The 17,774-nt window shown below is 41.8% G+C and overlaps 1 protein-coding gene across 3 annotated transcripts; it reads right to left on the bottom strand.

The window, feature by feature from the left end:
• Positions 1 to 6,703: 6,703 nt before the first annotated feature.
• Positions 6,704 to 16,844, bottom strand: zfand2a (zinc finger, AN1-type domain 2A). 3 transcript variants are annotated; one of them, XM_035397128.1, is made up of 10 exons: positions 16,698 to 16,844; positions 15,428 to 15,531; positions 14,809 to 14,903; positions 13,544 to 13,675; positions 12,935 to 13,086; positions 12,350 to 12,466; positions 11,790 to 11,883; positions 10,734 to 10,810; positions 10,208 to 10,292; positions 6,704 to 7,084 (listed from the first exon to the last, which is right to left on the bottom strand). In XM_035397128.1, the coding sequence occupies exons 2-10, from the start codon at positions 15,480 to 15,482 to the stop codon at positions 7,037 to 7,039; spliced, it is 855 nt and encodes a 284-aa protein (XP_035253019.1). In that variant the 5' UTR covers positions 15,483 to 15,531; positions 16,698 to 16,844; the 3' UTR covers positions 6,704 to 7,036. The 3 variants fall into 3 exon arrangements, with proteins under 3 accessions (XP_035253019.1, XP_035253020.1, XP_035253021.1); XM_035397129.1 differs by having other exon boundaries at positions 15,428 to 15,522; XM_035397130.1 differs by lacking the exons at positions 6,704 to 7,084; positions 10,208 to 10,292; positions 10,734 to 10,810; positions 11,790 to 11,883; positions 12,350 to 12,466 and having other exon boundaries at positions 12,931 to 13,086.
• Between the last annotated feature and the right edge of the window lie 930 nt (positions 16,845 to 17,774).

The raw sequence follows: 17,774 nt of genomic DNA, 5'->3' as shown, positions 1-17,774 counted from the left end.
TGCACCACGCTCCACTGAGCACTGCCATGAGAAATAGGCGTTACTGGTTTAGTGAATTACTGAAACATTCACATCAAACAATATGCAGCACATATATGAACCTCTCTCTTAGGAATATAAACAATCCATACATACTCCAAATCACTATATATGCCGCAGTGCAGTTTCCCCAGTGACCTGTCAGCCATCAATCATTAATGTGCCAGTGTTCATTTATGGTATAATGAGCACTTTCATGCATACTCTCCATAAATATGCTGACACATTAAAGAGGTTTGGCTGTTTCTTGACTAATCTGCTTTTTCACCCCTGTTCTAGATTCTCAGGATTCAGTCCTTGGAATAGCAATGAGGTTAAGATACCACCTCCATGTGAGTTCACTAGTCCCCGCACTGCTCTGTGCAGCCACCTCGGTCTTGCGATTTCAGACAGAAAAATGGCCTACAGCAAACCGCATCAGTAACAGGGTCCGGCTATTAAATAATGCACAGCGCTGTGAGAGACCATAGATCGACTCAAAGACTCTGAATAAAGCTAATTACGTTCTAGGGAAAGAGGGTGATCTTTGTACACCACATCTACGGTTTTAGGGATGTTGGTATAGCACTTTTGAGACACCACATACACGGTCAGCATCAAAATTACTGGCACCTTTGAAAAAGATGAGCAAAAAAAGCTGTGTGAAGTATAACCAAGACAGGCAGTGAGCTACGTGCTATGCTCAAAATACTAGAAAGTATACTCTTTCATTCTAGTAAAAAAAATCTCAGGGAAAAAGCCTCAAGTAATTTCCAATAAAGGTCCTTTTGACAGCACCACTTTCAGTCATTTGTGCACCATTCCCTTGGCAAAGATAATACCGCCGAGCGTTTTATCAGAGTGCCGTGTAATGTCAAGGGAACGGCAAACGAAGAGGCCCCCAGACAAGGCAAAAAGCAGCCGAATTTAGCCGTGCCGAGTATTTACTGATAAAATCGAAGAGGAGTCAGAGAGGGAAAACTCAACAGGCAGGAGGCCGGTATTGACAGCTGCAAAAGGCAGTGTCCCGCTGGTGAAAAGCGAGCGGAAGGTAAGCTCGGGGTCAGATCGCAAGTGCAGAATCTTCAGATCATCCAGACAGACTCTCTTCGCTTGTGGGTGGTCCTCTGAAAAGCCACATATTTTCAGTGAGGTTCAAGTGTGGAGACTGACACAGGTATTTCAATGCAGTAATTTTGTGGTCGGTCCTTGGTCGATCTTTGTGGCCATTTCCTGGTCAATTTTGCGGTATAGTTGGGATCGTTGTCTTGCTTAATGATCCATTTGCAGCAAAGATTGAACTTCATGCTGGGAGAACTAAGCTGGAGACAAAAATATCTTGGTAATTGTTGGAGTTCTTGATTTCACAGACCTTAACCCATTAATTACAAAACTACCGCATAACAAATATCCACAAATATATTACAATATAGCACTGCTGGCTCATTAATCAAATTTGAACCTGCATTGTACTGCTTGGCTCTGCTTGGACAAGGTTGTTCATAAAATCTCTGACTAAACAAGGAAATGGGTAATGGATACCACTATGAGGCCAACAAGTTTAACACATCAGAATGCTCAGGCTAAAATTTGGCAAAAGGTTGTTGCAAACGAGAATAAAATAAGGATTTTTGGACTAAATGCAAAGTAGTTACATCTGGCGTAACCCAACACTGCACGTCCTCAAAAACACTTTTCCTACAGTGAAGTCTGATGGTAGCAGCATTAGACTTGTAAGAGCGCTTTTCTTCCCTTCAGCAGGGACTAGGAAACTGATCAGAAATTTTCTGATGAATAATGAATTACTCCTTCAAAATTCAATTTAATTATGCAGGCTTTTAAAGGAAATATTAAATGGATCTAAAACGTGAATGCCGTTGTGCAGGATGGTGATTGAGCACAAAGCTGAGCACTGAGCAATGCCTTCAGGCATTTTTTCCTCCAAGAAACCAAAATAAGTAATACAGGTAATCAAAAGAAACATCCAGAGTCTGGGAACCCAGAAAAAAAAAAAAGAAAACTTTCTGCCAAAGTAGAAGTCTAGAGAGAACTGAGGCAAAACAACAGCTCTTTCTGCCAAAGCTGAAGTTTCGAGAATTGAGGCAAAATCAAAACTCTCTCCCACACTGCAGATGTGCCTTTATAACCGGCCTAATGAAGGCAATGGGCAACACCTGAGCTGATTACTGATCAGCCTCAGGTAAGCATGCATGCGTGTGAGCCTGCTCCAATTCAGAACCAAGTCAGCAAGTGAAGGGAGTTAACTTTGTAATCAACTGTTCTAATTGATCAATTAAGTGCAGTTTGTGCTCATTGCTTTTCTGGTTTTTTCCACCCCACACAGCCTATAACATTAGCATTAGCATGTCTAGCAGTAGCATTCCTCATTGAAAATTCCTGGCAAGGATGATGGAATGATGGAATCGAAAAGGATAAACATTTTTCACGTTGTTTTGGCAGCCTCAGGATGATTGCTCTGGGTCCACATGTTCAGTTTGCCGAAGCGAGTCAGTTAAAATAACAATAAAAAATCATTTTGTCAAAGACAATGGAAAATACAGTAGATTCAGACATTGTGAAAATTGACAAGTAAGGGAAGATGTAAACAAAAGTGAGAAAATAAAACAGAACATATGACCAAAGATTGCAGGAGGACATACAGCAGTGGTGTCAAACTCGTTGCCATGGAGGGCCGTGTGTATGCAGGTTTTCATTCCAACCAATTAATGCTGCCTTAATTGAGTCCAATTACTCATTCAGCCATATGCGTTTAACTGCATTGAAGCACAGAATATAAGAAAATTTTTATTTAGACAATGCGGGTCACCATAGACGTCGGGTCACCATTGTGCACAAACCTGCATCCCTAATTCAGCAAATAATTTAACTAATTATATAATCAAGATCTGAGGCTGGAATGAAAACCTGCATACACACAGCCCTCCATGGCAACGAGTTTGACACCACTGACATACAGCAACAGACCTTGGCAAAAGTCTATAGAAAATGTATACCGGTCTCTTTCTTATGTTAATAAAAGCAGAGCAACAAAAAACCATGCGTGTGGTGGCATATACAATCGCAGGTTAGAACGTCCCCTGACCCCAGCTTAATTATCAGAAGCCAATGCTGTTGAATCTATTGTTTGCAATCAATGGGGTCCTTGGAAGTAAACACTAAGCTCGCTGTACATACAGTCCAGTGGCCACAAATTGTTGCTGTTGTCCTCCACACAGTTCAAATCCCCCCTGACGATAATACTCTCGGACAAAGGAGGGAGAGAAAAATGCACTACTCTCACACAGTTGTCAATAGCTACTGTGCACACCTCCATGCATATGACCTTGGCAAGTCCATTCAAGCCTGGAACCATCTAAGCTGCAAAAAACCTAATCATAGACCTGCAAAACTTGGCAGGAACTGTATGTTCCTATGCCCACCCACTACTCAAATTATTTCAGTGATGCCTAGAGGCCAAATAGTGGCACTGTAACACAACCATTCATGTTTTGGCCCATAACTCCTGAACTGTGTGGTCAAAAATCTAAATTTTCCTCCAATTTGAATTTTTTTCAAAACCTACTTTTGTGAACTAGTCTTTGGCCCATCATCACTACATAAAACTATAAAGAATCTCTCGTGTCTGATCCTGAATAATTATCAAAAAATGTTGACTTTTTTTAAAACGAATGGCTGGCATACTTGTGGGCGTGGCCATTTTTTTTTACCAAAACAGCTGTAACTCATGAACACTATGTCCGAGCCTTATGAAATTTGGCGTGCAAGTATAGTACATGGATCAGGTTGAAATTTTGTATCCCACATCTCTGTGAAAGACCCCATCTGTGGTTTCAATGACCAAAACTGGTCTTTAAATAACATGGCTGCCATCAGCAAATCAGATATCAGCACCCATTTGACAGGCTCAGCAATGGCCAATCATCACAAAATTTGGTGAATATATTGACAATGCAAAATTTGGGATTCGTTGGCCATTAGGCGTTGCTATAGCAAATATGCAGGTTATAAAATAGGCTTTGGTTTTTTCTTTGGCTGTGGTTAATGGAGAATCCTGTAACTTGCATCAGTAGATTATACTCCTTCAGATTAAAAATGTTGCCTCAAGAAACAACATCGGGAACCATTTTGACTTTCCCCCATTCTGAGGCAGCATGCTAATTTAGGTGGCCTTTCGTCAATAGGTGGCACTCTAAGTGGAAAACAAATAAAAATGGCTCCTCAATTGCTTTATCAATCAAATAGAATATTTGTGTCAGTCTGCCATTGGATGTACAATGATGGTCATTTCTGAAGAAAAAACCACAAAAAAAAAAACTGTCACCATCAGCCAATCAGTGGTCAGTGGGCATGTGACCGGCTTAGCAATGGCTGATCATCATGAAACAAGTATGTATGCTGACCTTACTTTCATCCAGTATGCGTCCTTAGGGCTTAAAACGTTACGGCATGCTGCTTGGACCCCATTAATTACAACTTGTGGCTAGATTTTCTCATGTCTGTTTCTCATCACAAAGCATTCATTCACCCTTTGTAACGGCCTTAGATGTTCTCTTCACTTGAACACATTTAAATTATTATAACAATGTTGCGACTGTAGGATACTGTTATGTCTGCAATGTTGCGTCATCATTTTTACTGGGAGTGCATTGTGTTGGACAGATTTTTTGTGAACTGCCAGCAAATCAATTTTTTTCCCATTTAAACAGAGGGAATGTAATCAGACCTGGTTGTAATGCTGCACTGCCAAAAACGAGGATGTCAATGATTTCATTGCCCATTAGACTTACTTTGAAGAATGGATCATTAGATTTATAGAGTCCACACAAGGACACAAATGGGTGCAGTAACTGACTAAGCTAAGAGTGTGTGTGTGTGTGTGTGTAAACAGACTACATAATGGGTGTGTTGAACATAAAAGGCTTCAAGGCCAATGTGTTCTTGAATTTTCACTAAAAAAGGCTGACAATTTCGCATTTATTGCCAGCTTGACTGCAAGGCTTTGCTGACACCTGGCATACAAAGGAACAGTTGATGATGTTACCAAACAGTTATACAAGGATTCAAAATACTGCACTATTCAACTGGCAGCACAGGGTTCACATACATTCATCCACAGAAATACTCATGGGCAGTTAAAATATATAGTCTGTGTGCTTCTTTATAAAGAAGGCTACCAGGAAGAAATAGTTGAGGAAGACATTTTTCAACAGCACTGTACAACATCTCTGACATCTGGTGGTATGACGGCGTTATTACAGTCTCCTCTTTCAGCCAATCATGGCCTCCTCAGAAAACAGAACCAAATCTTGTGAATGAGTTACAGTTTTTCTGAGTTTTTTGGTGCATTGAAAAGGGCCTTGCGTATTAACAAATGTGTGGCTGGAGGAATGATTCTGTTCAAATTAAGGTTCCTCAATGCTAATATCTGCCCTTTAAAGAGCTCCAGGCCATTCCTTCATTAATTTTCAGCTGGTTTTCCTTTTTTTTCCCCTACCTTTCAGGTAATCTTGATTCTCAATTTTTTCCCCATCAATTTCTAATGCAGTTATACTGTTAGGGCATGCTACTGCATTGAGAACAAACACTTTAAATGGATGCACCCCTGGCAACATATATTTATTGGTTTGTTGAAGATGGCACCGAAGAATGAAAAGAAACTGAATAAATAAAATCTTTTTATGCAAATAAAACATTTTCACTTCATTATTTACAAATAATGTCTTTCTGAAGCAATTCAAGTCATGACTAACATGGTAAATATCAAATATAGTATGTATTTATGAATATATGTCACTGTCAATCAATAAAACAATGTTAAGTTGCAGGGTTTGTTGTGATTAATCATGATTCATCTCAATTTTAAAACATGCTTAAATGAAGCACTAATTAAAGAGCTTTCAATTTTAAAAGAAAGTATTTTAAAGGACAAGTACAATTTAAATGCAACAGCATTCCCCTAGACTCAATAAAATGCACTTAGCCAGTTTAAAAACATACTATGCAGGAATTTTAGCCTTGTTGTGGTCCTGTTCATGATCAAAGACGTATCCTCCTCCATCCTCAACCCCACCCACTCACTTCCAAAAAATGCCGCTTGAGCGCAGCAGGCGTAGCTACAGAGATAGCTAGAGGTAACGTTACCAATTCACATCCCCTTGGTGAACTTCAGTTGTCACCATCCGAGGAAAAGGAATTCCAAGGCTGAGTACGGTTTCTGAACGAGCTCCGGCAGCTTGTTGTTTGGCCTCCTTGTGCTTGTGCTTCTTCGCCTCCGGCACTACAGTAGCTAGCCAGCTTCAAACGCTCCGCAGAAACCTGCTCCCCCCCCCCCCCCCCCCCCCACAGGCTCTGCAGCCAGCGCCACCCCTCCCCTCCCCACACACAGGAAAGAGCGTCACGCTCAGAGGGGCAAGGATTCAGCAAATGTGCGCAAAGACTGTGCATGGTTGACTTGACTGAGCATGGCAATTTTCCAATATTTTCGAAGTAAAAATCCTGCATAGTATGCCTTCAAGGGCACATGCAAATTTAATGGAACCAGACTTAAACTTTCGTGATTAAGACTGAAAAAAACCAAGAAAAGTAAAAGGTGGCATATGACCAAGAAAAGGAAAAGGCGAGAACTGAAAATGGCAGTGCCCAGGCTGGAGACAGGAGCTTTTTCTTTTTTTAAAGAGTAAACTTGCATCTGCAAATAATCTGTTTGTCCGTTTGGCCTGTTTGCCTACACACATACACACACACACACACACACACACACACACACACACACACACAAGCACACACACAGCCATTGGTTATAATAAAAGAGCACGCAGCAATGTAGCTGTACGACACAAGAACAAATTGGACACGATGCATCTCTCAGTTGTGCTGAGGCGATAACAAGAACCCTGACGTTCGACTTTCCTGAAGTGGGAAGACAGACATTGGCTGGCTGAGTACTAGCAGGCTTCGCTAGACACCAGGTGGTCTGAGCTCAGAGAGAGGTCAGAGGTCAAGACAAGCAGCAGGTGGACGGTTTGGATCCCCTTCCCCGTGACCCCTGCAGGAAAGCAAAAAAAAAACGGCAGCGTAAAATATGACATCACAATGGGAATGCAAATAACACTCCTAATGCTGACTGCTTTGAGCCACTCCAGGATTTACTACATACCACCTGTAGGTGGTATAATTATCTGCTTTTGGAAAGACCTAGGAGGCCATGTCCGAATCAGTGCACTTGCCTACTATTGAGCATGTAGGTTGCATACAAATTGTATACTCAACAGTAGGCAAGTGTGCTGCTTTGGACACGGCCCTAGACTGGCTCAACTTGCTATGCATTTAGAGTGTTAGTTCAGACAGGGGACCCCAATCTTTTGTTCTGGAGAGCAACAGGGTCTGCTTTTGTACTGTACTTTTACTCAGTGGCTAACTCATTTTATAAATTAAAGTAGCTGATAACACAGTATCCTCAACTCAACTTGTTTCTTGCATTTTTACTGGTTGCTCATTTTAAGGCAACAATTTTTAGCTCGCTGGCATGCTGACCATGTAGTCATTTACAGACTCATTAACCAGGAGAAGGCTGTCTTTTAAGATTAAAAGAGATTAAATTCAGACCTTGCCGTGTGTAAACACTGGCTGTATTTGAGCATTATTAGAGTGAGAATCATATATAAATTTGAATAAAGGCAAGCATCCTCAGTTTTACAACGCTCAAAGATGAGTATTATTTTCATTATTATTATTATTGTATAATAATAATAATTATAATAATAAAAGCTGTGCAATAAAAAGAACAGCTTGTTGCCATGTCACTTACAGTCATTAGGGGAGAATCCTGACGTTAACCCTCCTATTATGTTTGGGGTCAATTTGACCCCATTCAATGTTTACTGTCTCTAAAAATATGGTTACCATACTTTTTTCAGTTAGATATTTCATGACTTTTCCTAACTTTATGGGGAACACATGGCAAACATGAAATTAACTGAAAAAAGTTATTGTCAATGTCCTGTACACATGTTGTACGCATCGGTGTTGTTGGGGCCAAGCTCTAACGTTATATAAAACCATCATTTCATCTTGTTTTTGTTGTGCTGGCTGAGGGCACTTTCACATTCATTTGTGTGTGTGTGTGTGTGTGTGTGAGAGAGAGAGAGAGAGAGCATGCGTGTGTGTGTGTGTGTGTGAGGAGAAAACATAGTTCCCACAAGATCTCTGATCATTCTCGCAACATGGGGACGGGGGCAAACTTACAATAAGGGCTGCACACACAGCCCTCTAAACCATTTCTCTTTGCATTTGTGCCTCAACTAAAGATTTTGAAAATGACCACCAGACAGAGGCGTATATTTTCTGCCACTGAGGTTCTGTCACAGATCTTGGAGGGTGAAAGTGATTTAGAAAGAGGATATGTCTGAGACTGAGGATAATGAGGATAATACAAGCTTTGGCAATACAAATGTACAAATTTGTCATGCCAATAAAGCAAATTTAATTGCATTGAATTGAATTGAAAATGTTGAGGAGGACCCTGATTATGCGGCATCCTCCTCTGATGATGAAAATGAAGCCTTTGCGATACCACATTCTGACCCTCCTGTTGTTTCTCAACCACCAATAAACCGTCCTGTCATCTCTCAACCACCAAGAAACCCTCCTGTCATCTCTCAACCACCAAGAAACCCTCCTGTCATCTCTCAAACCCCAAGAAACCCCCCTGTCATCTCTCAACCACCAAGAAACCTTCCTGTCGCCTCTCAACCACCAATAAACCCTCCTGTCATCTCTCAACCCCCAAGAAACCCCCCTGTCATCTCTCAACCACCAAAATGGTCCGGATCCCCAGTTGAAAGACAGGGTAGACTTAGTGCTGCTAATGTCATCAAAATGGTTCCAGGCCCCACCAGATATGCTATCAGTCATGTACAAGACATAAAGTCTGCATTTCAACTCTTCATAACACCATCATGCAAAAGAATATTCTTGAGATGACAAACTTAGAGGGGAGGCATGTGCATGGTGACAATTGGAAAGAGCTGGATGTGACCCACTAGCAATCCTATATTGGGTTGCTTATTTTGGCAGGAGTGTACAAGTCAAAAGGTGAAGCAACAGCAAGCCTTTGGAATGCTGACAATGGTAGGGCAATTTTTCCAGCCACAATGTCTCTGGAGACATTTCATGTTTTCTCCCACATTATACGCTTTGATGACAGGGAAACAAGGCAGGGTCGACAGGAGCGTGACAAACTTGCACCTATCTCGTCTGAATGAAGAATTGATACCCACGGGTACCTAGCTGAGCTGTTATGTTCATTTTTTATCAAAACTCAATTCTGGTGACTAATTTACTTTTTATTGGTGTTTCTTCATTACTGAATAACTGTCATGTGTTACTTATTGATGTTCAGAAGTGTTTAAACATTTGAAATGTGTGATATTTTTAATATTTCTTCCTGGGGTCAAATTGACCCTGAACATAAAATGTTACTATGCTTGATAATAAAAGGTGTGTTTCTTTCCAAAAGTTATTTTTCTTTTTTAATGAGCACTTAATACCAACATAAAGCCCTGCAAACACCAAAACATACTTTGTTTTCCATTTCAGTTCAATGAATGAGATTGTACAGTCATTTGCATATTTCGCAATAGTCATATAAAATCAATACTTGATTTGTAAGGGGAGGATGGGGGGAGTCATGTTTTATTTACTTGGCTATTAAGATGGTCAGTAGAAAGGCCTAAAGTAGCTGAGAGAGAAACTTGGGTAACACTTTCAGTTACAATTATTTTCTACAGGTTTATATTGCTGGGGTCAAACTGACCCCAAACATAAAAGTTGTTAGTTAATTTGAACATAATACGAGGGTTAATATCAGTCACTGAATCTTTACTGAAGCAAATTAATTAAGTGGGAGCTCAAGGCTTTTCAGTGATTCTGTAAAACCAGTCACTGGTCTATTTGCAGGTTACATATAACAGGTTAGCACGCTGCTAAGTGCCCTTGGATTCGTTCACAGTCGTTAAACGGTAGTCTTGCGAGGTCCTGTTAGCGTGTCAGTATGACACATGCTAGTGAAATCAGAGCGCTAATGGTTTTGGCAGAGCTAGCATCCTGTGCCTCAGGCAGATCCTGTTAGCATGTCAGCACATAGCTGAGCGCTGCTGGGTGTGGATACCTGCTGTCTCAGCTGCTGCTGTCTGTACTCCTCCTCACTGGCAGCGATAGCCTGAGCCAGGGCCAGATCCTCCTGCTCCTGAGGACTGAGTCACACACGCAATCAGTGTGCGCATAAACAAACAAACAAACACATGCACACGCATACACACATATACCACACATACATGCACACACATACACACACATACATGCGCACACAGAGACACGCATACACACATACAGACACACACGCACATGTACACACATACTCACACAAAAACAATCACACGTACACACACAAAGACAAACACACACACACCCACATACATACAAACACACACACACTCACACAGAAACAGAAACAGAAACACACACAGACACACACACACATACGCAGTCACAGCCACAAACACACACACACACACACACACACACACACACACGCGTCTCTGAGCTGCCTGGTGTTAGAGTAATGGTGCCTATGACAGCCGCCCTGCAGTGGGCGATCACAGTAGGATTAAAGCGTCTTAATGAGGATTGGTTACCTTAGCGATGGCGGGGACCTGTGAGACGACTCCGCCAAGGACATCTCCAGGGCTCGCTGCAGAGCCTGCTCCTCAGTCTGCACAAACCACAGACACAAATGCACAGGATCAGCTGGCCATTAAATCTACCTACCAACCAATCAGTCAATCCATAAATCAACCAACCAATCAAATCGTCAATCAACCAATACAATTTGTGAAAATGGCATAAGCTAAAAATATAATTATACAATGCATCAATGTTAGTAAGTATTTGTCCTTGAAATACATTCTAAATAAAAACAAATTCATTATTCAGTTCTTCTATTAACCAACCAATCATTCAATGCATTAATTTACCAATACATTTTTCAATTTACCCATCCTTCAATCAATCATTTAAGTGTATCAGACATCAGTGTATCAGTCGATGCATAAATCAAGTGCATCAGTTGTTGCATAAATCAAGTGCATCAGTTGTTGCATAAATCAGTGAATCAATCCATCCACTCATCGATCAATCAACCATTAGTCATCAAATCATCATCCAAGTCACCGATCAATTCCTGCAGAAATGCATGAAGCCCACACAATCAATGCTTTAAAAACCAATAACCACTGTGATCACTTAAAAATCATTAAACTATGAAAGCGCGCTGACTGGGTCGACAGCCCTGATTGGTCCAGCGTGATCCAGTTCAAAGCGGGGACGCAAGAAACTGCATAAATTCCAGCGAGCAGAACTGCATGAATGAATAACGCATGAGGTTGCATAACTCACCCTATAAGGGACCGAAGTGTCAGCTAGACACATGAATAAAATATCAACCGTATGCTGGCTGAATTCTGAGAGCAACTCGTTCCCCCCCGGATTTGCATTGATCACACTTGTTTCAAAGAGGGGTCAGCAAGTCCCCTGTATCACAGCAGCACAGTCTTATGGGCGAAAAGAAAAACTTTGATCGGTGAAATCGGGAGGCGGGGCTTTGGCGCGGCCATTTCCGGGCGCGGAGCCCGGCGCGCGGGGAACGACGGCTGCGGGCCCATCGCCGCGGTAACGGCGCACGAGGAACGCACCAGCCCGGCCTGGAAGGAGGCGGAGGGGTGGACGGCGCTCTGCGCTGGGGAGGGCACCAGGGCGGGGCTCGCTGCCTGCGCATGGCTCTGCACACTGAAAACAGGAGAGAGAGAGACGGGTACGTCAAGGCAAGCTCAGAGTTCTATCCAATGGAACAGCTCTGTTTGGCTGATTGACAGGCTGACTATCCAATTAGAGCAGAGCTTGCTAAAAGACCCAAGATCATCTGCCAAGACCCAACAAAAACATGTTATTAAAACATACTGTACTGATACTAATTGCCTAGGGTGATGTTACTTAGGAAAGCACGGTAGCAGGATACTGCACCTGCCTCAGTAGTACTGTGTTTTGGAGGTCGGGTAATGTTGCTGTGTTGCGAGTTAAAAACCGGGGTTCGATTCTCAAATCCGGTGAGGTCTCGGCAAATAAGGCCCACCCACACAATCCCAGGCAGAAGAAGAAGCTAATCTGAGCCACAGAGATACGGCAACTTCCTGTGCGATTCCACCAATTCCGGAAGGTTCTAACGCACATACGAACGCTGACAGATGCTACGTACCTGCTGGACTGGACTCTGACATTCCCATTCAGACCAGCGGGAACAGGCTGGCAGCTGCCAGCGGAGACTGTAGTATTGCTGGAGCCGGATTCTCTGAACCTCTCGAAACCAGCATGTCTGAAAATAACACACCCTGCCAGTCAATATGGATGCAACTGGTAATGTGCACAATACATTCTTTCATCTTGATTCATTTCACACCGCGTGTGTCAATACATGCGCAAGTAAAATGTGGACTCAGGTTAAACAAAAACGCATCTAATGCAGAGTCAAGAGCAAGACAGTGATTTAATGGCACTGTGCCCAATCATCGCTGACTCCTCCTGTTCTCTGGTTGATGCTAATGACGACAGTCGGCATCGGTACGGTCTGGATTCCATACCAAACTGCGGGGCCCATCCGCACACCAGATCAGTGCCTGACCAGGATGAGCCAAGCCCTGTCATATCCCCTTTAATGCTAGATGCTCAGCCGAATGTTCACTCCCCTAATACTCTTGAACCACAAACAGTGAAACTTTGGTGTAGCCAGCGCTGCATTGGCCTGAGAAGCTGAGGTTTAAGCGTGCTTGGAGGTGTGGCCTACCCTGATTTGGAGACAGGTTGACCGCCTGTCTTACAGTCATGGTCCAATGGGTGTCGATGCTTCAAACAGAAGTTCAGATGGCACTGGTCACACGTCACTCTGATCATTTCTTTCTGCTTGCAGCCCCCCTTGGAACATTTATTTGTGAAGATCTATGGCAAGAATATAAATAATTGTGCAACAATGAATGAGATGAGGAAAAATCTTATTCCAATAAAGAAACAAACAGCAACTGTGAACACAACATTATGGGATTTCAAATGCGCTTCTATTTTTTTTGCTGCTTCAGTTGCTGGCTACATGTAACTATAATTAAAATGACCCATGAAATGTCTATCTGTAAGTTGGCAGAGGAGCAAGAGAAAGAAGAAAAACATCTCACAGTAGGCAACATAAATTCCAGACGAGCTTTCTCCCTCTGAGCCTGAAATCTACTGCAAATATATATTGCAAGCTGCAGTAAAATCAACTCTGTATAGGCTAATCAATTCTAAAATTTCAATAATAATTACTAATGTACCAACATTCCTTATAGGCTCTAACTGTGGCTAGTAGTAGAAGGTTCTACAATAGTAATAAGGTAGTTTCAGTTCACAGAGCCGACAGTACCTTCCTCTTCCTCTGCGCTGGATCAGACCGGCAGTCTCGGTCTATGTGCTCCCCGACCTTGATGTCCGGCATCTCCCCTCTCTTGATGGGGATGGGGGTGTTACACAGGGGACAGACAGGAACCTGAACATCCTGAGCAAGCAGAAAACAGACAGGATGTCGATATTCATCTGCTATCACCACCTCACAACCTGCACCCAAGCTAAGGCCGCAGACAGGGTGCAAGGCAGGCAGAAACAGCGGTCAGGTGAACCACACTGTGACTCTGAAGGTTGCATTCCATTACATTACATTACATTACAGGCACTTAGCAGATGCTCTTATCCAGAGCGACTTACATTGCATCCATTTATACAGCTGGATATGTACTGGAGCAATGCAGGTTGAGTACCTTGCTCAAGGGTACAACGGCAGTGTCCCACTGGGGAATCAAACGTATCTAGTACATGTTAACCGCAGCTGTTATAGCCTTAGTCAGAGAGCTTTAGCTGAAATACAGGAATGAATAAAAAGTAGTCTAAACGTATACTCTGTAAATATAAATACGGACTGCTTTATATAAGGACACCTGTGGAAAAATACATAAAGAAAATGGCTTATTGCTCTTAAATTACAGTAAATGTTATATCATACTGTTTTATTACTCATTCCTTTTAAACGGCGAAGACCAAATTAAACCAATTTTCAATCTCAGTGTATTCTTTTCTCCTAGTTTGGCATGTTCAATTGTATCTGTAAGCCTGTCTCATCACTGAAATGCCTCCCGTCAATTCGAGAGAGGACAGGCCTTTGGGTCAGCCGCTACCTTTCATTACACAGTCCACAAGGTGAGCTGCATGCAAATCATCTCGTCCATTTGTCAAAATGCAGTTTTAATGCCCATGTTTTACTGCAGCTATTTTATTGACTCCTGTCTTCCATTCCTCTGGTGATTTTTATGATATTCACAAGCACTCAAGAGGAGTGCGCTTCCTACACAGCTGGTGCAGGTCCACTTCAGGAGACCAGAGGAGTCACTCTTTCTCAATGAGACAAGACCAGTCCTGCCAGCTTAAATCCTCTCTCTGTGGCCAAAGCTATTTCCAGTTATACACTGCCCCCTGTGGGTGAGGGGCACAGTCGGCCCCAGCAACATAAGGATCCAGATATGACACCATTCAGCCCAGCGCACAATGGAACCCAGCGTCATAGCAACATGGGCTACCCAGGAAGCCCGTTCAAGCTCAGGAGTATAGAGATTTTGATCAAGACAAGGAAAAGCTCACCTTCTTATAAGACGAAGTGCACCTGTGGTTTGCGTAAGTGATGTGGTCTTTGCAGAATATTTCTTCACAGGCGTCGCATTTCATCGGAAGAAAATCTGTCAGGTGACAGGAAAGGTAACAGTGCAATGAGAAACCAGTATGGTAACCAAACAAGCTAGCATTTTAGCATTTCACAGAAAGGAATTACTGCAAGTTCCTGCACACATTACGATTTTGTATGTATTCATCAGGTTTGAGCAGCTTTAAATGATTCTTAACCTTCCTACGAACAGTGATTTCACATAATCTGGTCAAATCTCTTTTAGAACATTTTACCCTTGTTGGCCCTTAACAGGCTCAATTATAAATGACTGGTCCAAACCAGAAACTTTGTCTGGGCTTTATTTATTTAAAAGGAAAACCCTACGTGCTCTTGAAAAATAAATGTATAACACACACTGCCATCAACAGAGCCAATATATCCATTTTTTTCCATCAATATTCATACCAAGACAGATAAAAGTTACAGAACAGATATACTTAAGTTTATAAGACAAGCCAATGAAAAGAAACAAGAATAGTGCAATATTTAAGTTGTGTGTGAGGTGTCGAACCAGACAGCGGCCTTTCAGTCTCTCACCCAGGTGCTTGCAGGACTTCTCCGAGCAGTGCTCTCCAAGTTCTGGGAACTCCATGGCGCAGTGGGGCTCGCCCAATCCCGGGAACCGATCAGGACTACAAGGCCTGACATCAGCAGTGCATATATTCATCATGCGCAACACTAGCAGGCTACTGCAAACTGCCGCACATGAACTAGCATAAACTTCAATTAAATCACTTTTCCAGCGGGGTTATACGTTGCATTTCCCTGTCTTCTGTTCTATTTATAAAAAATGGTGAAAGTACTAATTACAGTAGAATAATTACTGTAAATATAGAAATGCTCTCTCTCTCTCTCTCTCTCTCTCTCTCTCTCTGACACACACACACACACTTACACACACTTGGCTGCAGGCAGTCAAATCTACACAGTTAATTATTTTTAAAGAAACAGTTCACTTTCTGGAGTTCTGATATTATTACAGGTATAGTGAATGTTTCTGATTGGTGTATGTTTCTGATTGGCACAGATGGTTTTTGTGTGCACTGAAGGATATTTTGGATACTTGCAAACATTTCTGAGAAGTTATACTTAAAGTAACTTCAAAACAGCTTGTTCAGCGATGTTAGATAGTAGTCACATAATGGGTCACTTATGCTCATATGCGAACTGCCCCTTTAATGTCGCACGTTAAACGCTGCTGGCACTGTCGTTGCCCTCTGTCCAAGATTGGAAATGCGGAATCATACAATGTAGTTACATTATTGTTACATTTAACACGGTTTTCTTTCACGGCACGGAAAAACATATTACCATGTTATGCTACCCAGTAAACGTTAGCCAGCTATAAATAACAGGCTAAATCCAGCATAAGCAGGAAGGGACTAAGCAAGACCAAAGGTTGCACAAAAGTGATCTCATTCCATTTCAGCTACATTGGTAGAGGTGTCTCCAACAACCGATCAAACATCAGACCTATTCTCTCAATACAAAACCATACTCGGGATATAAATCTGAAGTCGTATGTGCAACGTTACATTTTAATATTTTCAACAGAAGAGCAGCACGAAAGAAATATATGGGAGCAGCCTGTGCATTTATGCTATAGTTAACAAATAATATTACAGTTAACTTTACGGAATAAACTTCAAGATTAGCCACTGTAAATTGATATTATTAGCTACAAATCCCGAAAAGAGATTCCCCGTTATGTTTATGACAGCAAGCTACAAAATCAAGCCAGCGAGTTTTCAATAAGATAGCTGTTACGGGAAGATGTAACGCAACATTTTTGTTGCAGCCCACTTACCTATGTTAAAGCGTGGATTTCAGCTTGAATATATTTAGAAAGTACCTATTCAATATCAGGTAGGTTCAAAAAACACAAGAGAAACAGAGCAGTAGCAAAGTGTCACCGTAAATACCCCGATTCTCCTTCTCCCCTCCTCCCGCACGCACACGGATGACTGGAGATGATGTCATCACGCAATTAGCAGAAAGTTCTACAATTTCCCACACGAGGCAGTATTACACCACGCAGAACATCGGTCTCCGGGTTTTTGTAGTTCAAGTAGCATTTGTTTTAGTAGTAGCACTACGTTAATATTAGTAGTAGTGTTACTGATGCTAATATTATTTATACTAATACTTCTAATCTAACTAAGACAAAGAAGAATACTCTTGGTCTTTAGCCAGCAGTGTGGATGGATTATAAGATCAGAGAGGTTTTAAACGAATGAATACAAAGATCCGTCATGATTATTTTATCTTTATGAGCCAAGGCACTCTTCTTAGAGGACATATATGTTGGAAAATCTTTTTTTCCGAATGTAAACCTATGAAGGATAATTAATCAGTTTAAAAGCATCAATATGGGCCCTTGTGTTGAAGTACTATCCAGTCAAATCTAGTGACCACACATAACAGCTAAACAGGCATCTGGATCCTTCTCCATTTTCAAACCAAATAATTTAACTCACCAAGACCCCCTACGGTGATGCCAATGATCATAATTCCTTTCTCAATATCATTGTTGTTGTCAGCAACATTAGCTTAAATCCCCGAAGTCTGAGAGTAGGTAAAGGAGATGTCTCGAATTCGCCTATGTTCACCATTGATTACCATTAAATCAGTCTCTGTCAGATGCTGGAATTGTAGTTCTGATTACTGTTGATATAACAGATGCCAATTCAAAACTGCTCTCCAAAAATAAACACATGAGAAGACTTCTAAGTGCAAGATGTGTTTATACTGTGAGGACAATGCTGCCTACTGTGCAAAATTAAGATTTCCAGCACCATGGACAGCTCTTCAGTCTATCAGAGAGAAACTCCATATAATATCCGATATGATAATTTTCTTTGCGTTAAGAAGATTTCCCTGTCCT

Source organism: Anguilla anguilla, chromosome 17, assembly GCF_013347855.1.
Source record: "Anguilla anguilla isolate fAngAng1 chromosome 17, fAngAng1.pri, whole genome shotgun sequence".
NCBI classification, from domain to species: Eukaryota; Metazoa; Chordata; class Actinopteri; order Anguilliformes; family Anguillidae; genus Anguilla; species Anguilla anguilla.
This window is presented reverse-complemented; position numbering and strand designations above follow the sequence as displayed.

Bases quoted from the DNA above. Each gene is read 5' to 3' on its own strand.
- zfand2a (XM_035397128.1), bottom strand. From the start codon at position 15,482: ATGGAGTTCCCAGAACTTGGAGAGCACTGCTCGGAGAAGTCCTGCAAG. The intron at 13,676-14,808 runs GTGAGCTTTTCC...CTGCTTGCTCAG, and splicing joins GCACTTCGTCTTATAAGAAG to GATGTTCAGGTTCCTGTCTG. The intron at 13,087-13,543 runs GTACTGTCGGCT...TTCTTGCCATAG, and splicing joins CAGCGCAGAGGAAGAGGAAG to ATCTTCACAAATAAATGTTC.